Source organism: Canis lupus, chromosome 9 (genome assembly GCF_003254725.2).
Source record: "Canis lupus dingo isolate Sandy chromosome 9, ASM325472v2, whole genome shotgun sequence".
In the NCBI taxonomy this organism is placed as follows: Eukaryota; Metazoa; Chordata; class Mammalia; order Carnivora; family Canidae; genus Canis; species Canis lupus.
The window spans coordinates 17,565,261-17,590,131 of NC_064251.1; the positions used below are offsets into that span (position 1 = coordinate 17,565,261).

General features: G+C 36.9%; 1 protein-coding gene and 1 long non-coding RNA gene across 10 annotated transcripts in view; one reads left to right on the forward strand and one right to left on the reverse strand.

The window, feature by feature from the left end:
- The window catches only part of LOC112652888 (leucine-rich repeat-containing protein 37A-like), a 59,832-nt gene that overhangs the window by 23,269 nt on the left and 11,692 nt on the right, over positions 1 to 24,871 (forward strand). For 5 of the 7 annotated variants that reach the window (XM_049114648.1, XM_035721186.2, XM_035721187.2 and 2 more), the window contains exons 3-8: positions 2,490 to 2,561; positions 5,952 to 6,023; positions 10,629 to 10,700; positions 11,398 to 11,478; positions 18,417 to 18,488; positions 19,076 to 19,150. In XM_049114648.1, coding sequence (XP_048970605.1) covers positions 2,490 to 2,561; positions 5,952 to 6,023; positions 10,629 to 10,700; positions 11,398 to 11,478; positions 18,417 to 18,488; positions 19,076 to 19,150 — 444 coding nt within the window. The remainder of the gene's footprint in view (positions 1 to 2,489; positions 2,562 to 5,951; positions 6,024 to 10,628; positions 10,701 to 11,397; positions 11,479 to 18,416; positions 18,489 to 19,075; positions 19,151 to 24,871) is intronic. The other 2 variants (XM_035721188.2, XM_035721189.2) reach the window with 2 other exon arrangements.
- LOC112652891 (uncharacterized) overlaps positions 7,680 to 24,871 on the reverse strand; it is a 36,510-nt gene continuing 19,318 nt past the window's right edge. For all 3 annotated transcript variants that reach the window (XR_004818961.2, XR_007413171.1, XR_007413172.1), the window contains 2 exons: positions 11,359 to 11,476; positions 7,680 to 9,281 (listed from right to left, as the gene is read on the reverse strand). This is a non-coding gene — a long non-coding RNA (uncharacterized LOC112652891). The remainder of the gene's footprint in view (positions 9,282 to 11,358; positions 11,477 to 24,871) is intronic.

Here is a 24,871-nt window from a genome sequence, read left to right on the forward strand (position 1 = left end):
CCTCTTTCCATCTCCTTGGTGATATACAAAAAAGTGGTTAAGAGTAGAGATTCCGGAATTAGACTGCCTGGGTTTGAATTGAGTTCTGTCACTTATTAGCTTTTGATTCAATTTCCTTATCTATAAAATGGGGTAATAGTTACTACCTTGTGGGATTATTGTGAGATTTGGTGAGTTAATACATATAAAACACGTTTTCAGTGCCTCACATATATGTGAGTGTTAGCTATTATTTGATTCCTCAGCTATGTTTAGAACTCATCTTTGTCCCTTGGTTTTCTATATACAGCACCCATTTTATGCCCCGCCCAGGACTCAGTACTGTGGCAGCCATGCAAGTATGGCATTGTCTTTAGAATATGAAATAATAGGTGGGAAGAAAGGAAATAGGCATAGAAAGACAGGTGACCTATAATTAAGTACAGACTATAGGTTCTGTAAGTCACCAGAATCTGTAATCAATGGAGTGTAGGGGTCAGAGAAAGCTGCATGGATAAGCTAAAACTTCAGCTGAGATTTAGAGTGGCTATGATTTGTTAAATACAGCAAGAATAGGGAGTATAGTCTAAGCAAAGGCACAGCTGCGAGAATGATCAGGAATTAAGAATTAGCTTAGAAAAAAAAAAGAATTAGCTTAGGAGGGCAGCCCCAGTGGCTCAGCGATTTATTTAACGCTGCGTTCAGCCCAAGGCGTGATCCTGGAGACTCGGGATTAAGTCCCACATCGGCTCCCTCCATGGAGCCTGCTTCTCCCTCTGCCTGTGTCTCTGCCTTTCTCTCTGTGTGTCTGTCATGAATAAATAAATAAAATCTGGAAAAAAAAAACATTAGCTTAGGAAGCAGTGAAAGATACGGTTATGAATACCCTTGACTATCAGCTAGAAGGGTTTGAAAGTTATGCTGAGATATAGAGAGCCATTGAAAGTTTTCCAGAAAGACATATGTATCACTAAAACAAGAGGATTGTTTTCTATTCCCTATGTAGAGAGATCTAAAGAGGAAAGCTTGATCCAGGGAAACCAGAAAGAATGGTCTAGCAAAAGCTGGGAGTAAAGTGACAAGGGGCCAGAACAGAATGGCTGTGATAGGAGTAGAAAGAAAATCCTGAAAGCATCACAGAGGAAGAAGCAACAAGACTGCGTAACTGCTGAGGGGAGTAGTGGGCAGGGTGCATCCAGAAAAGAGAAAAATCAACTATAACTCTCAGAAATTTCTGTCCCGGATGAGCAGGTGGAAATACAGCAGTTGGGAAGGACAGCCAGTTGGAGGGAGATAAATTCAGGTTTAGGCATCTTTTATCAGGGAACATAAAGCAACCAGAAGGCATTTTGGTTGACTGGAAATGGCCACTAGGCAGATGATGGGCAGATGGCTATCTGTTTTGCCTTATTTCTGACTCCCCTGAAAAAAATGTGTATATAAACGGAATAGGGGGGGGATTCCTGGGTGGCTCAGCGGTTTGGTGCCTGCCTTCGTCCCGGGGCGTGATCCTGGAGTCCAGAGATCGAGTCCTGCGTCGGGCTCCCTGCGTGGAGCCTGCTTCTCCCTCTGCCTGTGTCTCTGCCGCTTCCTCTCTCTCTCTCTCTCTCTCTCTCTGGTCTCTCATGAATAAATAACACCTTAACAAATGAATAGGTAAGTTGTTGCTGAGGGAAGAAGATAAGTTAAAGGTAAGATTCAGTCATATACAGAATTAGTGATTAAAACTGAACTCAGGCATTTCATAGCTTTTTTGAAATACTTGCAATTCATGGATACATTCTCATTTTTTTTAATGTCACAAGCATATAGGATAAAATGTGAAAATCCCACCCAACCCCCCCTACCACCCATAAGATAACTCCTGTTACCATTTTGGTGTCTGTCCTTCCCATCACTTTCCTTTGCAATTTTCCCCTAATCAGGTAATACTTTTTGTTCCTTGCTCAGTAATTTGTTGCTTTTCCCTATGTAACATGTCTAAGAAATCTCTCCATATTAGTTCCTCTCATTTCTAACTTCTCCTAACAGCTGGACAGATTTCAAAAGAAGTCACTGGGCCAAAGCTTTGGTGTTCCTGGCATAGGATTTCTTTACCTTTGTTTCCTGGCATAGGATTTCTTTACCTTTGTTTTCTTTACCTTTGTTTGATACTTTTTTTTTGCCATTTTTCGGTTCAATTATTTTCTCATTGATTTACAGAAAGAACCATTTTAGACACATAGAGGTGATTTGGAGAAAAATACCATATTCATAAAGTAATTAACTGGCATTATCTATCCAAGAAATTAGACAAATAGGAAGTTCCGGTTCTAAGGAGATGGCTTGTTTACACCAATGGCCCCACATTTCTTTATTAATTGTGCAAACTGGGATGCTGATAGCTATGGATATTAAGAAGCTGGTATTTTCTGCATTTGCATATTCCCCCAAGGTTGCCTATGATTCTTTACTTATTCTGTTCATTCTTTTCCTAACTAGTCAAGGATCTGAACTGTGTTTCTTCACAGAAATTTCCAAGGAAACGCTATTTCTTACATTGAGGAGAATACATGGAAGCCATACCGTTGGACTGAGAAATTGTGAGTATATTTTCTCCGAATACGAATACAAAACACTGCATCCTGAGATCCTTCTTAGTCAAAAATTTTGAAGTCAGTATCTTGGAGGAAAGGTATTTCCCCCTCCATATCCCAAATCAACCTCTATTGATGGCAATTCTATGTTTATCTTGAAAATTGAATTTGACAGGCTCTCTTTAAAATTTAGAGTCAATCTAAACTTATTTTCCATTATATAGGAATACATGATTATATCCTCAATATATAAAAATGAAAGAATAGATAAAGTGAACATCTTCTTTGTGTTCTGATCCCCTACCACTGAGATAGCCACTATCTGGATTTAGTATATATCCTTCCAGATCTTTTTCCATGCATTTGTCTACATACATATTTATAGACAACAAAATAGGTTTGTTGTGGGATTTTCTTACCTTGTTTTTGTTTTTGTTTTTATATAAATGATAACTTCCTACAACTTGATTCTTTTGCTTATGCTTATGCTTATAAATGAATCTTTTGATTCTTTTATCTTATGTCTTAGATTTCTTTTCTTTTAGTGTATAGATAGGGGGTTACCCCATTCATGTATATGCCTGTGTAATATATTCCAAAGTATGAATGTATATAGTAATTCTCATATTGATGAATGTTTAGACTGTGTCCCATTTTCTTGTCACATGCGCTGCTGTAGTGAACTGCCTCAACCATGCATCTTTGTGTATGTGGGCAGGTATTTCTGTAGAATAGATATCTAGAAATGGAATTGTTTGAATAAAGACTATGTAGATGTAAAATTTTAATGGCCCTCAAAAAAGTTGTGCCAACTTATACTCCAACCCATAGACCATGACAGCATTCACATCCTCATACCACCCACTACTGGATATTCTCCATTTCTTGGCTGGTCTGATGCGTGAATAAAAGGGGTCCCATGTGAATTTGAAGTTTTCTGATTACTTGTAAATTTAAATACCTATGTTTACTGAACATTTGTATTTCTTGAGTGAATTTTCTGTCCTTTGCCAATTTTCTGTTATCTTTTATAAAAATTGATCTGTAGAAAAAAGTCAATGTAGACACAAGTGTTTTTAGAAAAAAAAATATTACAATCAAAGCAATCAACTGGTGTTTTTATGAGAGTTTGGTGTCATATCATTAGTGCAACTTGAGCAGAGAAGTCATAAATGACTCCTGAATTAACAATAAAAGACAGTAATCATAGCAATCTAAAAATAGGGATTATGATCCCTCTAAAGTAGATTTCGCCCCTTAGTCTGATATCTTATTGGTAAGGGAGAAATGCTAGAACTAGGCATTTGTTTTTTATTTTGTGAATTTCTTAAATACTATGTGTAGTTTATATTTCTCCATGATAGTGTCTGACTGGGATATTTTATTTCCCAAACTTATAAGAAAACTGAAAATAATTGTCGCAGAAATAAATAACGTTAATTTTCTTTAGGGAATGGAGGGGGATGGGTGGGCTGTGGACAAGGGTAGTAGAAAAACTTTGCGTTGTGTACTATATACCTTTGGAATTTTGGGCCATGTGAATATATTACATATTTTTAAAAAATGAATTGAAATTAAAAAATTAATTTTTAAAAAGCATGTGTTTGGGAATTTATATACTAGAACACGAATGTGGTAAGTCCTGCAGATGTCTGGTTCAGCTTGAAGGTTATACCTTGTAAGCAGAGGTTCCTAACTATGGATCACTGCTCTCCTGGGGCAGGATTTTAACCTGTTTTTCTATATATCTATTGGATGATATCTGCCAACAGTAGAATGAATAAAGTGTGGAATAGTCATAAAATGGAACACTATTTGTTTGAACCATAAAGCCACATAAGTAATCTCAAATTTTCTGATAGCCACTTAAAAATTAAAAGTAAAAAGAGAGAGATGACATAAATGTTAATATATTTTGTTTAGCTCTTATAGCCAAAATATTATTTCGACATATAATTATTATACCCATTATTAGTAAGATAGTCTATGTTTTATACTGTCTTCAAAATATCCAATATCATTTCTATCATGTAATCAGTATAAAAATTATTGAGAGTTTGTGTTCTTTTTATGTTCTTTTTTCCATAGTAACTCTTTGAAATCTCAATTTGATTGCTAGTCTTTTATCAAGAATACTTGTTCTGTATTTAGATTTCATAAAAATTACAGTTGAAAAAGTAATATCACATACCTACATTGTTGCAAACATATTTAAACATTTTCTAATAACTGTTGAGTATCAGTTTTTTCATTTGTATTTTAAAGTAAAAAAAATTAATTAAATAAAAACTTCAGCTCCTCAGTCACACTAGCCACTCCCAAGTATTCAGTAGCCACATGTAGCTAGACATGCAATAAATACTAGGTATTGAAATGAACCAACCTCAGCTACATGCAACAATATAATGAATTTATAAGATAATATTGAGTGAAAGAAGCAACATAGAAAATAATACCTGTGATTCCATTTATATAAAGTTCAAGAAGCGACAAAACTAAATTATGTTGTTTATGGCTGACATATGATAGGTAAAACTACATTTAAAAAAGCAAGGAAATTTGAGGTCCCTGGGTGGTTCAGTCAGTTAAGTGTCCAACTCTTGACTGGGCTCAGGTCATGATCTCAGGGTCATGGGATAGGGCTCCACACTCAGCCAGGAGTCTGCTGGAGATTCTTTCTCTCCCTCTGCCCCTCTCCCAGCAATTAATCTTTTTAAAAAATTAAAAAAGGCAAAGAAATTATTAAAGTCAGGATAATGGTTACTTCTGGGGAATCAGAGAGAGGGTTGTGATTGGAAGGGGCACACTGAAGCCTTCTGGGATGCTGGCAGGGGTTTTTCTTGATACAAGTGGTGTTTCATGGGTATTTGCTTTATAATTATTAAACTGAATATTTATGTTATGTACACTTGATGTGCATTTTTTTAGTTCTCAAAAAAAATTTTTTTTTTTGGTTGGGGAAAAAACAAATGACTTTACCTATAGTGCTGTATGGGGCTTCCAACATAGAATTTAGAAAAAGAGAGGAGGAAGTGTCAGTTCTGCCAGTATTGTTGTCATCTAAACCAGGGTTCTAGCAGAGACTTTGTGATCCAGAGAGTAGACATTAATATGCATTTTGGTTCAAATAGTGGATGGCTGTGTGTGTGTGTGTGTGTGTGTGTGTGTGTGTGAGAGAGAGAGAGAGAGAGAGAGAGAGAGAGAGAGGAATAAAGAAAAAAAAAAGGATTTGAGTGGAAACAGCGCAGAGCTCAGTACTCCTAAATTAAAGAAGAATTAGTATATTTAGGTGGCACCATTACACAGGTTTCCCTCCCAAATGGGAGTTAGTCCTGTGTAGTGAATAGTTGTAGTTGTTTTGCATTTTGATGCAGAAATAACCTTTTCATTTTTCAGAATTCTCAGTGAAAATTATTTGACTGAATTACATAAGGACTCATTTGAAGGCCTGCTATCCCTACAGTATTTGTAAGTTAATTAATCACTTATTATGAGTTTTTAGTTATATTATCTGTAAAATAAATATGGGGTTCAAATTAGATAATCACTATAATTTCTTCTAACAATAAATTTCCATCTCTAGCATTAAATATCTCATATGCATTTTCAGTTTTTTAATTCTATAGACAAGATAAAGATAGAAAAAGACCCTTCAGTTATAGAGCAAAAGGGGTAATTAGGTCTGAGCAATTATGGATGCACATATGAACCTGTCTTGTAAGTGTTCATATACCGTGTGCTTACATTTATACTTAATTTATGGCTCATGGATCAAATCATGCTCAGGTCTGTCTTTATACAGCCTGAGTTAAGAATGATTTTTACGTTCTTAAAGGGCTGTAAAAGAGAAAAGAAGAGAAAGAGAAGAATATATGACAGAGACCATATATGGCCTGCAAAGCCCAAAATGTTTACTATCTGGCCTTTACAGAAAAGGTTTGAAAAAGTTGGTTTAGTAAAATGAGAGGAATTAAAATTAACCTCAAATTGTCACCTACAGGACAAGAAAATATAGAACACTTACATTATTTTGAATGCCATTAACCCAGAATGTTTTTAATATTTAATCTAAATTAAACATTTAAATATTAAATATTTAAGCAGGTTAATTATGTAAGCAGTATTATCAAGTACCTATTAAGTTACCAAGAGAGCAGATTAAGGATTTCAGTGGGAATTCTAGCACCAGTATTAAAAATAGATGTTTAAAATGATGGTTAAGGGGTACCTGGCTGGCTCAGTTGATAGAGCAAGTGACTTCGGATCTTGAGGTTGTGGGTTTGAAACCCACATTGGGTATAGAGATTACTTAAGGAAATAAAATCTTTAAAGTAAAATAAAATGATGGTTAAGTATTATGGTTAGAAATGTTTACATTAAGCAAACATATCAGAAATGCCCCTAATTTAACTAATTATAAAATAAAATCTCTCCAGCCTCATTGTCAAGGAGGAAATGTTTCTTTAGTATTTCTAGGTATACATACAGAGATACCATGTTCTTTGCTATAAAGGTTCAATTTTTATCTTTGTCTGTGGCATCCAGAGCTGTGTAAGTCATTAATCCCTATTAATGATGCTCTTGAGCAAATAGAGTCTTCTTGCAAATGTAGAAGGTTTAAGGATAGTGGGTAAAAAAGAGCAAGAGCATGATTAAACACTAAGAATAGTCCTTTAAGTTATCAAACCTTCCAAGTCTTAGGGGACAGCCACTCTTGTATTGGTTTTCTTGGCTACTTCTGTGATCTGGACTCTAAACTTTACAAACACCGTTTGTAGAAAATCAAATGAGATAAACTGCTCAAAGGATTAGGCACTTCATTACTACTACTATGAAATACTTTGTAAGCCAATTATTTTATGTTAGCTGAAGTGTTCTCATTCATTTAAAAAAAAAAAAAAAGGTCAATCAAAAGCTAATATGACAGGCACTATGCCCAGTATCATAGGCACTCAGATGATTAAGACAGGCTTCCTACCCCTATAGGAACTCATGATCTCACAAGGAAAATAGACAGAAGCTCAAACCATAATGCACTAAGCACTAAGTGGATGACAAAGTGCTGAAGAGGTGCAGAAGAGGGAGCCATAAAGTCATAAAACTACATTTCTTTTTACACAGTCATTTTGTTTCTGCTATTCACTACCCAGCTCTTTATATTTATTTTTTAAATATTTGAGTTTGTTTTATGTCCATGTGTCAATTTTATTTTTTTAATAATAAATTTATTTCTTATTGGTGATCGATTTGCCAACATACAGAATAACACCCAGTGCTCATCCCATCAAGTGCCCCCCTCAGTGCCTGTCACCCATTGACCCCCAACCCCCGCCCTCCTCCCCTTGCACCACCCCTAATTCGTTTCCCATAGTTAGGAGTCTTTATGTTCTGTCTCCCTTTCTGATATTTCCTACCCATTTCTTCTCCCTTCCCTTCTCTTCCCTTTCACTATTATTTATATTCCCCAAATGAATGAGAACATATAATGTTTGTCTTTCTCCGATTGGCTTATTTCACTCAGCATAATACCCTCCAGTTCCATCCACGTTGAAGCAAATGGTGGGTATTTGTCATTTCTAATGGCTGAGTAATATTCCATTGTATACATAAACCACATCGTCTTTATCCATTCATCTTTCGATGGACACCGAGGCTCCTTCCACAGTTTGGCTATTGTGGACATTGCTGCTAGAAACATCGGGGTGCAGGTGTCCCGGCCTTTCATTGCATCTGTATCATTGGGGTAAATCCCCAACAGTGCAATTGCTGGGTTGTAGGGCAGGTTTATTTTTAACTATTTGAGGAACCTCCACACAGTTTTCCAGAGTGGCTACACCATTTCACATTCCCACCAACAGTGTAAGAGAGTTCCCTTTTCTCTGCATCCTCTCCAACATTTGTGGATTCCTGCCTTGTTACTTTTCCCCATCCTCCCTGGTGTGAGGTGGTATCTCATTGTGGTTTTGATTTGTATTTCCCTGATGGCAAGTGATGCAGGGCATTTTCTCATGTGCGTGTTGGCCATGTCTATGTCTTCCTCTGTGAGATTTCTGTTCATGTCTTTTGCCCATTTCATGATTGGATTGTTTGTTTCTTTGGTGCAAATGACGTATCAGATAAAGGGCTAGTTTTCCAGGATCTATAAAGAACTTATTAAACTCAACACGAAAGAAACATGTGTCAGTTTTAAACATGGTAGACAATGCAGATGAACACAACTAGTCCATACTTTCAAGCATTTTATGCTCAGAGGAAAAAGGATGCAAAAATAACTATATTAAAAATAAATTGGAATGCCTGGCTGGCTGAGTTGGTAGAGCATGTGGCTCTTGATCTCAGGGTCATGATTTCAAGCCCCTGGTTGGGTGTGAAGCCTACTTTAAATGTTTTTTTCAAAAGAAGAAGAAGAAATGGATATGGGCAACGAGAGGTATAAATTGGTTTTGGAATACAGATGAGGAAGAAAAGACTTCACATTGGATCAGGGAAGCTATTAGAGCAATGCTGTTTCAACAGGACCTTGAAGAGCTATTGGGTATCATCAGAAAGACATTGTAGGGCGAATAAGCTTACAAAGGAGACTGGGAGAAAGGCAAAATACAGGAAAAATATCTTGAGTACCTGTAGAGTAGGAGATTAGAGCTAGTCTTCTAGGATTTTGAAGGCCGTGGATTAACATGCCACGCTACTGGATTATCACAGCAGTGCTCCAGGACAAGCTTTAAACTGCAATAGAAAAATAAATAAATAAATAATCTGCAACAGAGTCACTTGGAGGGCTTGTCAGAAAATAAGCTCCACCTCCACAGTTACTGATTCCTTCAGTCTATAGAGTAAGGCTGAGAATTTGCATCTTGAGTAAGTGCCCAAGTGATGCTGGCATTCGAGAACCACTTGTGGAGAATTACTCTGGTGACTGTGTGCAGGATGGATTAGAAAGGGAGAGACTAGAGATGGCAATGCCAGTCTGAAGAGTAGGTGGAAAATAAGGGACTAAGCTGGAATCAATGGAAGTCTGAGGGTCAACTATTATCAAGAATGGGTGTTTTCAAATAAAAATCCAGTACTATGTGGTGTTTTTTGTTGTCTCACCACTTGCAACTGAAGCAGTTAATAAATTCATGGAATATTAAGGCAAATGTACAACCAAAAATGAATTTCTATTAACATGATGATATGATTCTGAGTTAGTTCAAATTTATGTATTGATTAGAGGGGTAACTTCCTTTCAATTTAAATGAAAGGATATCTTTTATTTTTTCTGGTATTGAATTGGCCTAGAAAAATAGAACTAAACCAAAAAGGTGTTCCAAAATGAGAATATCCCTTTTAATATTAGAAATTATAATTATAGGGGTGCCCGGTTGGTGCAGTTGGCTGAGCATCTGACTCTTGGTTTTGGCTCAGGTCACAATCTCTGGATCCTGAAATGGAGCCCCCTGTTGGGCTCTGCACTCAGTGAGGAGTCTGCTTGGGATTCTCTCTCCCTCTTCCTCTGCTCCTCCCACTTGTGCATGTGCATGCACACACACTCTCTAATAAATAAATATTTTTTAAAAAGAAATTATAGGGGCAGCCCGAGTGGCTCACCGGTTAAGCGCCACCTTCTGCCCAGGGTGTGATCCTGGAGACCTTGGATCCAGTCCCATGTCAGGCTCCCTGTATGGAGCCTGCTTCTCCCTCTGCCTGTGTCTCTGCCTTTCATTCTCTCTGTGTGTCTATATGAATAAATAAATAAAATCTTTTACAAAATAAAGAAAGAAATTCTATGTGGAGGTCAAAACTTTGAGCTCATAATCTAGAAATTGATGAGGCCTCAAATGTCCTCTAATTAATTCTTCTGCTCTCAGGAAAGATTACTTCCAGAATCTATCAAGAGCTGTAGTTACTTCTTTCATTTATGAAAGTGAGACTCTTTTAAGAGAGATGAGGAGAGTTAGGGGCTCTGGAAGGTTCAAATAACAAGTCCTTAAGTTCAGAGTTTAGGCAAAAGCTGCTTATTCAATACTATCAGCCTACTAGTTAGGTATCTAATAGCTAATTGAGGCAATATTTTCCTTTTACTTTTCCTAGAGATTTATCCTGCAATAAGATACAATCTATTGAAAGACGGACATTTGAACCACTACCTTTTTTGAAGTTTATGTAAGTTACAAATACAAATTTCATTATATTTGGGATTTTTGTTAAACTTAATTGTAAACCTCTTTGCTACAATCATTTTGAAATATGATTGTAATTTTATTAGTAGAAAGCTACTAAAATTATGTAGCGAATCTTTTTTGTCTGTAGCAAAGATTAGTGTAAGAATTATTATACAGATCAGACTGAATCATTCTAGAGAAGTGGTTCTCAACTAGGGTGATTTTGCACCCAGGTGACATTTGAAGTGTCTGGAGACATTTTTGGTTGTCAGACTGTAGATATGCTACTGGCATCTAGTGGGCAGAGGCCAGAGATGGCGCTAAACACCCTATAATGCACAGGACAGCCCCTCTTAAAAAAGAGGATCCAACCATAAATGTCAATAGTGCTGATGTGAAATATTTTTCTAGAGAAATAAAGATTACCTAACACAAGTATTTATTGAGCATTTACAGATTTGTATCTAATGCAACACATGTAGAAACATGAAAATATAAATCTTTCATGCAAATTTTTTAAATTTAAATTTCTAAAAAAATTTTAAAAGGCATATCTTCCATAGCGAGATAGTTTCAGGATATGGAGAGGGTATTGAGATTATGTTTCATCCTATATAAATTGGAATCACTGCCAAAGGATAAATGTTCTGAAAGAATACCTTTTTTCCTTCTTCTTTTGCTTGTGTCTTTTTTTGTAGAAATGTTAGTTGCAATGTACTGACAGAAGTGAGCTTTGGAACATTTCAGGCCTGGCATGGAATGCAGTTTTTACATAAGCTGTAAGTGAAATAGAAAATAAACACATGTAAAAAATAAACAGACAAACAATATGTAAAAACATCATACATTTATTGGTTCAGTGGATGTTAAGCCCAGTATGAACTCTGAAAAGTATGTCTTAAAATCCATTCTTTTTTTTTTTTTTCAAATGAGGAAACTAAGGTACAAAGAGGCCAAGAGGCTTGTCTATCTCATAAATGGCACTCTCAGCTTTCCCTGTACTCAGCTTTGGTATGGGCAATAAAAGGCCCCAAGCAAATAACACCCAAGTCAACACTATCCTGGGAATCCATGACAATGATGCTTCTCCAATAGGGGCATGGTCCTTCAAATTCCACCTCTGAATTTAACTTTGATTCCTGCTAATGGGCAAAGTTCCTAACTGCTTCAATGCATGCAAAATAAAGCTTCAAAGAACTAAGTGTAGGGGAATTCTCCAGGGAGCAAAAGTGTGGGTGCTTCCTCAGCCATCAGCTTCTTTTAAATGGTAAAGCAGAAAGAACTGCTGAGAACCTGCCACAGGGCACTTCTCTCACCAGTTACCCAGAACATTATTTTTCAAAAAATGTATACCTCTGAGTAAATCATCTGGGGGCCATAAGAACCTTTGAGGTATGGTAAAAGATATTGTTTGTGTTAAGTTGTGTGAAAAATGTTCATGAAATACATTGCTGTAGCATAATTCCATGTGGCTATTTCCTGACTCTTCTTCAATAAGAAGTGTGTTATTCCCTTTCGGCTGGAAAATTCTGTGATTTCCTGGTGATATAAACAAATCATAGTGGGGGATGTTCAATGGCCTGAGGGGGATTTTAGACTCAAGGTGAAGATCTTCCTCTAAACGTGACTTTGGAAAAGATTATCTTACCTGTCTTGTAGTTCAGAAATATTATTTCACACAGTTTATTTTAGGATAGATGAAGGTGTTGAGGGTGTGTCTGGAGCTAGAGGGACAGTTCCTGCAGATGCCTATCTGTTGAAGGCTCCTCTCTCCTCCCATTAATTTGCTGATGCCTAACTTGGAAAAAGACTACAGAGGGTCAGTTTTTTGCTTGCGAACACCCCGGAGAAAAGGCTCATTGGGTTTCTGCACCAGGAGGTTTTGGTGCATCAATATACTGTCTTAAACTCACCATCTTTATTTCTAAGCATGTTATCACACCAAGAGTCTCTTAGAAGAATCTGAATTTCCAAAAAAGAAAGAAAAGAAAGAAAGAAAGAAAGAAAGAAAAAAAGAAAAGAAAGAAAGAAAGAAAGAAAGGAAAGGAAAGAATCTGACTTTCATTATAGTTATATGGGCAACACAAGAAAGAATATGGGGGAATCAGTTGATAAAAATCAATGAATTCATTGAAAAACATTCACTGAGTGCCATGTCCAATACATGTCAACACTGTACTAAGTACTGGGGGTACAAAGAATAAGACAGGGACTGTCCCCAAGAAACTTTCATACTGGAAGGAGAAAGATGTTGACAGGAAAACACACGGGAGCCGTGCGGGCATCCATGCAGCAGGGTAACAAGGTAGGGGGTTGACAAAGTAGGGAACAAACAGGTTGTGGGATAGAAAAGACTCTTAATGGATGAAGCAACAGCTTGTTTGTGTTGAGTTTCTGTGTGCATCTTAAATAACAGAAAAAGGTAATTAAAGAACCAGAGCTAGCCAGTATTGATAATAAATTAATACTCATGTCATGGGACTTGAATACAGCTTCGAAAACTAATTCACAGTTCCTTCTGAAAGATTATCACGATACAGTAAGTGTGTACTGGGGGTTAGGCTCCTTTTTTGTTTGAGGTCAAATTTTTCTAATAGACAAAGCTAGTCTGCTTTAGGAAATCTCTGCCATAGTGAAATATAAACTTCATTGCATTTCTTTCCAAAGGCAAGTTGCCAAGGGAAGATGCCACCCTTTGAATTAGTCATGTTACCTGTGTGACATGTTACCAAGGTGTTTATAAGTTGAAACAATATTTTCTCTGGCATTAAAGAAGTCTGTAAAATGTATAGGCCCTAGCTGAGGTGGATTTATTTTGAACTGACCAAAGCTTTAACTTCAGGGCTCCTCACTTCCATAGGCCCCTTCAAAGGTCTTGAGAGGAGTCCTAGCAATTTTTATATTCATAATGTTGCATGTTTTTATTAGACAGGATTTCCCAAAGTAGATGAGGTTCAGGCCCCACAAGACCTTGATTGACCCTGGGTTTCAGGTAATTATAACTCAGTAAGCTTCTTGAATGAAGCCTCTAAGTTATTGATAAATACTGACTGAACAAGTTAGCAGTGTGGTAAAGTCTATTTTGAATCTGAAATCCACCTCAAAGACATGCCAAGAGCTTATTAATGAGGTACCACCTTTGGAGGTTTTTGTTTTCTTTGGCTTTAATAAGGAGAAGGGAGAAGCAGGCTCCATGCACCGGGAGCCCGATGTGGGATTCGATCCCGGATCTCCATGATCACGCCCTGGGCCAAAGGCAGGCACTAAACCGCTGCTCCACCCAGGGATCCCCAGTTCTTTATTTTTAATTGAGATATAATCCACATAATAGACTATGCAACATTGTAAAGTATACAGTTCAGTGGTATACTTCGATAGACCACAGCCACCCTAATTCCAGGACAGTTTCATCACCCTCCAAAATAAATACCGTACCCATCAGCTGTGACCACCCCCTTCTTCCCTCCTCCCAGGCAACAACTAATTCCCCTTCTGTATCCTAGATTTGCCTCTTCTGGACATTTCATACAAATGAGTGTCTAGCTTCTTTCACATAACTGTTAGCTTCAAAGTTTTTCCATGTTGTAGCATATATACCAGCACTTCATTCTTTTTGAAGGCTGTATAATATTCCCTTACATAGACACATCACCTTTTGTTCATCTGTTCCTCAGTTATTGGACTTTTCAGTTGTTTCCACTTCTGACTATTATTAATAATGCTGCTATGAGTATTCACATACGTGGTTTTGTGTGGACATATGTTTTTAATTCTCTTGGGTACATACCTAGGAGTGGAATTGCTGAGTCACGTAGTAACTCTATGTCTAACCCTTTTGAGGAACTGCCAAACTGTGTTCCACACGTAACTATGCCATTTTATGTTCTCACCAATGTATGAAGATTCCACTTTCCCCATAATCTTGCTACCGCTTATCATTCTCCATCTGATTATAGCCATCTTAGTGAGTATAAAGTAGTATCTTATTATAGCTTTGATTTGTATTTCCCTAATGACTTAAGACATTGAACATCTTTTCATGTGCTTATTGGCCATTTGTGTATTTTCTTTGGAGAAATGTCTCTCTGAATCCTTTGCCCATTTAAAAGTTCAATTATTAGTCTTTTTATTGAGTTGTAAGAGTTCTTTATGTGTTCTGGATATTCTGGATACTAGACTTTTATCAGACATATGATTTGCAAATATTTTCTCCCATTCTGTGAGTGGTCTTTTACTTTCTTGATAATGTCCTTTGAAGCACAAAAATCTGTTTAATTTTTTATAAAGTCCAATTTGTCTATTTTTCCTTTTATTATTTGTGCTTTTGGTGGCATGTCTAAGAAACTCTTGCCTAATCCAAGGTCATAAAGATTTCTAAGAGTTTTTATAGCTTGAGCACTTCCATTTAGGTTAATCCATTTTGAGTTAATTTTTATATATAGAATGAAGTGTAGGAATCCTTATTTTGTATATGAATATATAGTTGTCCCAGCTCCATTCGAAAAGACTAGTCTTCCCACTTTGAATTGCTTTGGCACTCTTGTTGAAAATCAGCCAACTATAAATGTGAGGATTTATTCCTGGACTGTCAGTTCTGTTCCATTGGTTTATATGTCTATCCTTTTTTTAAAATCTTCAGCCTCAGTTTATTCACTTTTAATTTACAGAACATCAGAGATTTACATTGTTTTCCAGTGTTAGCATTTTTATTTTTATTTTTTTAAATAATAAATTTACTTTTTATTGGTGTTCAATTTGCCAACATACAGAATAACACCCAGTGCTCATCCCGTCAAGTGCTCCACTCAGTGCCCATCACCCATTCACCCCCACCCCCCGCCCTCCTCCCCTTCCACCACCCCTAGTTTGTTTCCCAGAGTTAGGAGTCTTCATGTTCTGTCTCCCTTTCTGATATTTCCTACCCATTTCTTCTCCCTTCCCTTCTATTCCCTTTCACTATTATTTATATTCCCCAAATGAATGACACCATATAATGTTTGTCCTTCTCTGATTATATATGTCTATCTTTATGCCAGTGCCACACTACGATTACTGTAGCTTTGAATTGGGTTTTGAAAGCAGAGCATGTGAATCTTCCCACTTTTTTGTTCTTTATCTAGATTTTTCTTGGCTATTCTGGGTCCCTTGAATTGATATAAGAATTTTAGAATTAGCCTGGAAACAAGTCAGCTGTGATCTTGATAAGGGTTGTGCTGAAGCCATAGTTCAATTTGGGGCATAGTGCCATTTTAACAATATTTTCTTCTGGTCCATGACCATGGCATTTTTTCCATTTATTTCAATCTTCTTTAATTTCAACAATGTTTTGTAGCTTTCAGTGTATGGATCTTATACTTTTTGGTTACATTTTTTCCTAAGTATTTTATTCTTTTTAATATTGTTATACATGGAAATTTTTTCTTAATATCATTTTGGATTACTCATTGCTAATACATAGAAATACATCTAACTTTTATATATTGATCTTGTTTCCTGCAACCTTGCTGAACCCATTTGTTAGTGCTAAGGTTTTTTTCTACATTCCTAGGAATATGTCTTGTGGTCTTCTAGTTTCTCAGGAATATGTTGGAGCATTTCAAACTCTCTGTGGATATCTCATTTCTCAGCTTTTTCTTTTAAACTTTTAGATTAGGGTTTTTGTTGTTGTTGTTGTTGTTTTTTGTTTTTTTGTTTTTTTTGTCCCAACTGTTATCCATTGCCTTACACAGCTGCCAGTTTAAAACATTTACCTGTAAGTGTTTTTAAAAATGCTCCTGGGGATATCTAGGTGACTAAGCGGTTGGGTGTCTGCCTTCCTCTCTAGGCATGATCCTGGAGTTCTGGGATCCAGTCTCACATCCAGCTCCCCATAGGGAGCCCACTTCTCCCTCTGCCTATGTCTCTGCCTCTCTCTGTCTCCCTTTGCCTGTGTCTCTGCCTCTCTCTCTCTGTCTGTGTGTCTTTCTCATGAATAAATAAATAAATAATGATATTTTTAAAATGCCCCTTGAGAAGAAGAGGCTTCTAGCATTGTGCAGTTCTCAGTGAGGTCAAGGACAAGGTTCTCAATTGAGGTCTTCCAGGAAACTCACTAGACAGGTAAAACAATGACAGTTCTTTGGGAAGGAGGCTTTAAGGAACTCCAGCTCCATTTTGCTCCCCTGGGATGTGGGCTATTTTTCAAGGCTACCATCAGGATACAGAGCAGAGGTCTAGAACTAGTTAAAACAACAGATCTCACTGTTCTTATAGAAATTAATACATTTTCCCTTAATAAATGCTCTCTGGGTTGCTGTAGACCCATTGGTTAAATTTTCCAAAATGATTAAAACATTGATTCTATGTTTGCCAGTGTTTGTCATTGTCGTTGCTTTTATGGAGGGATGAAGTTTCAAATGTCCTCACTTTCCCGTTTTCACTGATTCGCCTATAACATGGTTTAAAATACCTAAAGTCTCAATGACCATCAGCTAATTAAATACTTCATCATGGGAGTCGATTAGAGAAAAGGAATAAAAATAGAAAATGTAATTCTCAGAGGAGCTCTCCCAGGTGGAGAGATGAAGTTCAACATGAATACAGTTTCTATATTTAGCGCTCTCAAAGTTTATGGTAACAGCTGTTTTATAAACCCCCTTTTCTTCATGTGAGTTACACACAGGCTTTGGAGTCAGAACTCAGTTCAAATTCCAGCTCTGCTTCTGACTGGCTTGACAAACTCGGACAAATTATGTAACCTCTCTGTACCTCAGTTTCCTCATTTGTAAAATGAGGTGATGATAGTATCTATCACATAAGGTTATTATAAGGATTAAATGTGAAATGCTGATCACAGATGCCTTACAGCCCAATAATAGTATTGGTTATGAAGATTATCTATCTAATACTTGGTAAAAGTATAGTTAATGATTCTTGAGTAGAGTCAACCTCAAGGCAGATTGTCTTTTCTTTTCTTCCTATTTCTTTTACCTTTTTTCATTTTAAAGAGTTGGGAAGAAGGTCTGTTCAGCATTTTGGAATAAAAGCTTGTGTCAAAAAGATGACAAGATGTCCTTTATTCAACAAACATTAAATAGTCAATAACAAGCACTATACTATGTCAGGCACAGGGACAACATGACAATAAAGTATGGTCCCTGCCCTCCAGGAGCCGAGAATCCAGGAGATTGATAAGGAAACAGGTGATACATGCCATGACAAAGGCTGTAATGCAAGAATACACACAGGCTATGTGGTGGGAATATAGCTTTCACCGGCTGCTCATAGATTTAGCCCTTCTTGTTTGGCTCCAAAACTGAAGAATTGGTTACCATTTTGTCTTTAACTGGGTGGTTTAAACTGTAGGATTTTTAAACTTTCTAGAGATAAAAGAAAAGCACTTTGAATTATGGAGGACACTAGAAATAGTATTTCCTACAGAAATTACTTCCTACTGGTATAGTCACTTCTGAGGTTTTCAACCTGAAATGTTCTTTGGCATATTTTTTCTTTGCCATCCACTTAAAAAATTTTTTTTCTCTTTCTCTTCCTGCTTTATCATTCAGAGACCTGGGTAGTGCCCAAAGGAAGAATGTTTTACAGATTCTAAGGGTGATTTTATAGGCAAAGGCAGAAAATGATTGCTTTTAAACTTCAAGTTCCATACCAAAAAAAAGAACATAAATTTTCATCTAGTTACTTAAAATGCAGATAATTTTAATTCCATTGCATTTTTCAGAATTCTCAGTCATAACCCTCTGACAACTGTTGAAGATTCATATCTTTTTAAATTGCCAGCATTAAAATATTTGTAAGTATTACAACAATCTCATGGCTCATGAGATGATTTCTGCTCTTTTTTACTTTTGTCAAAGATTAAATCTTTTGCATTTTGAATAAAAAGTCATAATTTAAATTTTAGCTGGGTTATTGCAATAAGAATTATTGGCAAAGAAAGAATGTATATGGACAAGACAGCCTGTAGTAGAAGAGAGCAGTATTGAAGAACACATAGAGATATGGAACATGCAGGTGTATAGCGAAATATTTACCACATATGTAGAAATATCATTTATCTCAAAAAGCAAACTGGAATAAGGTATACCTTATTTAAAACAAAAGACTAATCAAGAAAGGTGGATGCAACTGAGAATGAGTAGAAAAAGGGTAAAAGGAGATTGTACTGTTTAGCACCAAGGTGATTATGTTCGTGATGCACATAAATTTTAATTTCTTCAATAAGAATGCTCTGAAATTATCTTCCATAGCAAGTAAACTCTTGAGCTAGCTTGACAGAGAAGCCAGAATTTAAATAATCACATACTATTAAGTACCTTTTTGTACTTGGTGTGAAATTTTAGTCTTTGGTATCATGCATGTTTGGGCGTTCTCTTTCAGAGACATGGGAACAACACAGGTGTCACTTTCAACAATTGAGAGCATTCTCATGATGACCCTTGAATTGGAAAAACTGTAAGTTGATTTTTCTTATGTTTATTATCACTTCGTTGTGTATTTAGGTTTGTTTTATTTATAAGTCAGCTTTATTGAGGCATAATTTTCAGTTAATATGTACTCTTTTTAAGTATGCAGTTTTTAATGAGCTTTGGTAAATATATAGTTGTGTAACCACCACCACGTTTGAGATACAGAACATTTCTGTTTGTAGTTAATCCCCTGTTGCCACTATCAGCCCCTGACAGCCATCAACCTCATTTTTGTCCCTATAGTATTTTTTCCACCATGTCTTTTTTTTTTTTTTTAAGATTTTATTTATTTATTCATGAGAGACAAAGAGAGAGAGAGTGAGAGGTCAGAGGGAGAAACAGGCTCCATACAAGGATTCTGAGCTGGGACTTGATCACGGGACTCCGGGATCACTCCCTGAGTCAAAGGCAGACGCTCAACTGCTGAGCCACCCAGGCGCCCCTCTACCGTGTCTTATGAATGAAATCATACAGTATGCAGTCTTGTGTGATTGGCTCCTTTGACTCAGCATAATCCTTTTGAGATTCATCCATGTGATTGCATCAACCCGTAATTCACTCCTTTTTATTACTGAGTAGTGTTACAGTTGTGTGGATATATCAGTTTGTTTATGCATTCATCACTTAATGGATATTTGAGTTGTTCTGATTTTCCTTTTGGCTATGATGAATAAAGCTGCTAAAAGCAGTCACGTGCAGGCCTTTGTGTGAGCATATGCTTTCATTCTGGGGGAGGTGAAATACTTAATGGTAGGATTACTACATCATGTGCTAAGTGTATATTTAACTTTTTAAGAAAATGCTTCCTAGGGGTGCCTGGGGGGTTAGTCAGTTAAGTGTCCAACTGTTGATTGTTGATTTTGGCTTAGGTCATAATCTCAGGGTTGTGAGATCAAGCCCCCAGTGGGGCTCCATGCTGAACGTGGAGCATGCTTAAGATTCTTTCTCTCCCTTTCTCTCTGCCCCTCCTCCCCACCCCACTCATACACATGTGCTTGCTGTCTCTCTCTCAAAAAAAAAAACAAAAACAAAAACAAAAAACCTGCTTACCTCTTTTCTAAAGTGAATGTAGGGCAGCCCCCGTGGCTCAGCAGTTTAGCGCCACCTTCCGACCAGGGCGTGATCCTGGAGACCCAGGATCTAGTCCCATGTCGGGTTCCCTGCATGGAGCCAGCTTCTCCCTCTACCTGTTTCTCTGCCTCTCTCTCCCTCCCTCAGTGTCTCTCATAATAAATGAATAAAAGCTTTAAAAAAAATAAAGTGGATGTACCATTTTGCATTCCAAGCGGCAGTGTATGACATCTTTATATTTCAGTTAAAAAATTTTTTCAAACTTTGTATCTTTTTTTTTTTAATTTTATTTATGATAGTCACAGAGAGAGAGAGAGAGAGAGGCAGAGACATAGGCAGAGGGAGAAGCAGGCTCCATGCACCGGGAGCCCGACGTGGGATTCGATCCCGGGTCTCCAGGATCGCGCCCTGGGCCAAAGGCAGGCGCTAAACCGCTGCGCCACCCAGGGATCCCTAGACTTTGTATCTTTAATTTGCATTTCTCTAATAGCTCATGATGTTGAGTGTCTATTCATGTACCAATATCTTTTTAAATGATGTGTCTATTGAAATCTCTTTTCCTTTTATTTTTTTCTTAAAGATTTATTTATCTCAGACAGAGAGAGAGAGAGACCAAATGTGGTGGGGGGTGGGGGGTATAGGCAGTCAGAGAGGGAGAGAGAGAATCTCAAGATTCCTCACCAAGCTTGGAGCCTGATTTGGGGCTCAATCCCACAACCCTGAGACCATAACCTGAGCCAAAATCAAGAGTCAGACACGCAGCCAACTGAGCCACCCTGGTGCCTCCAAATCCATCATTCAGTTGGATACATACTATTGAGTTTTAAGAGTATATTATATATTCTGGAAAAAGTCTTTTCTCTCAGGTGTTTAGCAAATTTCTCCCAGGCTGTGGCTTGTCTTCATTCTGTTCTATCTCTGAAGACCAGAATTTTTAATTTTTAAATTTTGATGAACTCACCCATTTCACCCATCATTCCACCCCTTGTCCCCTCTGGGGACAACTATAGTTTGTTCCCTATAATAAATGTCTGTTTCTTGACTCTCTCTCTCCCCTTTGCTCATTTTTTTTGTTTGTTTCTTAAATTCCACATATAAGTGAAATCACCTGGTATTTGTCTTTCACTGACTGACTTACTTTGCTTAGCATTGTACTCTAATGTTGTTGCAGGTGGCAGGATTTCGTTCTTTTTTATGGCTGAATAATATCCCATTGTTTATATATACCACCTATTTTTTATCCATCCACCTATCAATGGACTGGTAGGCTGCTTTCCATAACTTGGCTATGGTAAATAATGCTACATAGACGTGCATGTATCCCTTTGAATTAGTGTTTTTGTAATTTTTGGTTAAATACCCAGAAGTGCAATTACTGGATCATACCGTAGTTTTATTTTTAATTTTTTGAGGAGCCTCCATACCATTTTCCTCAGTGGCTGTACCAGTTTGCATTCCCGCCAGCAGAGCATAAGTTATTATGTCTCCATATCCTCACTAAAATTTGTTGTTTCTTGTGTTTTTTATTTTAGCCATTCTGACAGGTGTGAAGTGATATCTCATTGTGGTTTTTATTTGCACTTCCCTGATGATACTGAGCATTTTTTCATGTGTCTGTTGGCCATATGCATGTCTTCTTTTTTTTTAAGATTTTATTTATTTATTTGAGAGAGAGAGAAAGAACATGAGCAGGAGGAGGGGCAGAGGAAGAGGGAGAGAGAGAGAGAATCCCAAGCAGATTCCCCTCTGAGTACCTAGCCTTACTCAGGGCTCGATCCCAGGACCCTGAGATCATGACCTAAGCTGAAGGCAGACATTTAACCAACTGAGCCACCCAGGCACCCCTGTGCATCTTCTTTGGAGAAATGTCTGTGTCTTCCAGTTTTTAAGTGGATTATTTGGGGGTTTTTGGTGTTGATCTGTAGACATTCTTTATATATTTTGGATACTAAACCTATATTGAATATGTCACTTGCAAATATCTTCTCCTATTTGATAGGTAGTCTTTATTATTTTTTTTTGGTTGTTTCCTTTACTATACAGAAACTTCATATATTGTTTGATATGGTGAAACATTGTTTAGAATTTTGCATCTGTGTTCATGAGAGATATTGGTCTATTGTTTATTTATTTATTTATTTATTTATTTATTTATTTATTTATTTATGATAGTCACCCAGAGAGAGAGAGAGAGAGAGAGAGAGAGGCAGAGACACAGGCAGAGGGAGAAGCAGGCTCCATGCACCGGGCCTTGGGCTAAAGGCAGGCGCCAAACCGCTGCGCCACCCAGGGATCCCGGTCTATTGTTTTCTTTTCTTGTACTGTCTTTGCCTACTTATGATAAGGGAAAAGCTGGCCTTAAAAATGAGTGGGGAAATATTCTTTTCTCTTCAACTTTCTGGTAGAGTTTGTGTAGAATTGGCATTATTTCTTCCTTAAATGTTTGGTAGAATCACTCATGAAGCCCTGTGTATTTGAAGCTTTCTTTGTGAGAAAGTTGCAAATTATACACTCTATTTCTTTAATAGTGATATTTAAGTTACATATTTATTTTTGAGTAGTTTACATCTTTTATGATCTGTTCATTTCACCTTGAATTGATTGACAAATTATTTTATAATATTCCCTTCTTATCCTTTTAATATCTGTAGGGATGCCTGGGTGGCTCAGTGGTTGAGCATCTCCCTTTGGCTCAGCTCATGACCTCGGGATTCTGGGATTGAATCCCACATGAGGCTCCCTGCAGGGAGCCTGCTTCTCCCTCTGCCTCTGCCTCTGCCTCTCTCTGTGTCTCTCATGAATAAATAAAAATAAAATCTTAAAAAAAAAAAAAGAAAAGAAACAAGGGACATGTCACCCCGTTTTTTTTTTAAGATTTTATTTATTCATGAGAGACACAGAGAGAGAGAGGGGGGAGACAGAGGCAGAGACACAGGCAGAGGGAGAAGCAGTCTCCATGCTGGGAGCCTGATGTGGGACTTGATCCCGGGACTCCAGGATCAGGCTTTGGGCCGATGGCAGGCGCTAAACTGCTGAGCCACCCAGGGATCCCTGACCCCTCTCATTTCTGATACTGATAATTTATGTCTTCTCTTGTCTTGTCTTAATCAGTCTGCCTAGAGGTTTATCAGTTTTATTTATCTTCTCCAAAAACTGTCTTTTGGGGCACCTGCGTGGCTCAGTGGTTGAGCATCTGTTTTTGGCTCAGGTCGTGATCCTGGAGTCCTAGAATCGAGTCCCTTTTCAAGCTCCCCACAGGGAGCCTGCTTCTCCCTCTGCCTATGTCTCTGCCCCTCTCTCTGTATCTCTCATGAATAAATAATTACAATTTTTAAAAATAAATAAATAAAAACTGTCTTTTCATTTCACTGGCCTCTCTATTTTTGTTTTCCGTTTTCTTTATTTGTGCCTTGATCTCTATTATGCTATTTCTTCTCCTTATTCAATGATTAATTTTCTTTTCTTTTTTTAATTTCTTAAAAGTGGATACTGGGGAAGCTGAACACCGCATTAGCAACATCCCATATGTTGACATGGTTTCAGTTTTAGTACGAAATAGCTCTTAATTTCTCTTTTGATTTCTTTGACTGGCAGGGTTACTTAGAAGTATGTTGTTTAGTTTCTAAATAATTTGGAGATTTTTCAAATCTGTTCATTTCTAATTTAATTCCATTGTAGTCACAGAACATATGTTGAATGACTTAAATCCTTTTAAACTTATTGAGGCTTGTGTTATACCCATGAATTCTGGTATTAGATGAGCCTATGATCTATTTTGGTAACTATTATGTATCTACTTGAAAAAAATGAGTACTCTGATTTTGGGTGGAGCATTCTATAATGTCAGTTAGGTCAAGTATGTAGATAGTGTTATTCAAGTCTGCTATATCTTTACTGATTTTCTATATATTTTTCTGTCAATTATTTAGAAAGCAATATTGAAATTTCCAACTATAATTGTGTATTTATTTGTCTCTCTTTGCCATTCTCCTTCATATATTTTGAAGTTCTGTTATCAGATGCATAAATTTTTAGGTTATGTCTTTTTTATTAGTTGATATTCCTATAATGATGGAATAACCTCCTTTATCCTTGGTAATATTTTTTTACTTTGAAATGCACTTTGTCTTACAGTAATGTAGCCACCCAAGGTTTCTTTTGATTACTGTTAGCATAGCACAATTTTTTCTATACTTTTAACCTACTTGTATATTTCTATTGCAGATGATTCTTATAGACAGCATATAGTTGGCTTTTGCTTTTTTATATTTTAATTAGGGTGATTATACCATTACACCTAATGTAATTATTAACATGACTACATTTAAAGCTACTAAACTCTCTATGTGTCCCATCTGTTCTTTGTTTTGCTATTTTTTTTCTTTTTCTTCCTACTTTTGGATGACTGAGTACACTTTTAAATTAAATTAAATTAAATTAAATTAAATTAAATTAAATTAAATTTTATTTGTTGGCTAGTTAATTACAACTCAGGTTTTGTTAGTTTAGCAGTAGTTTAATGGCTTGTAGTGTTCATCTTTAACTTTTCACAGTCTATCTTCAAATAATATATGATTTCATGATTGGCATAAGAACCTTACAATATATAGTGTACTTCATTTCTCCCTTACTGGCC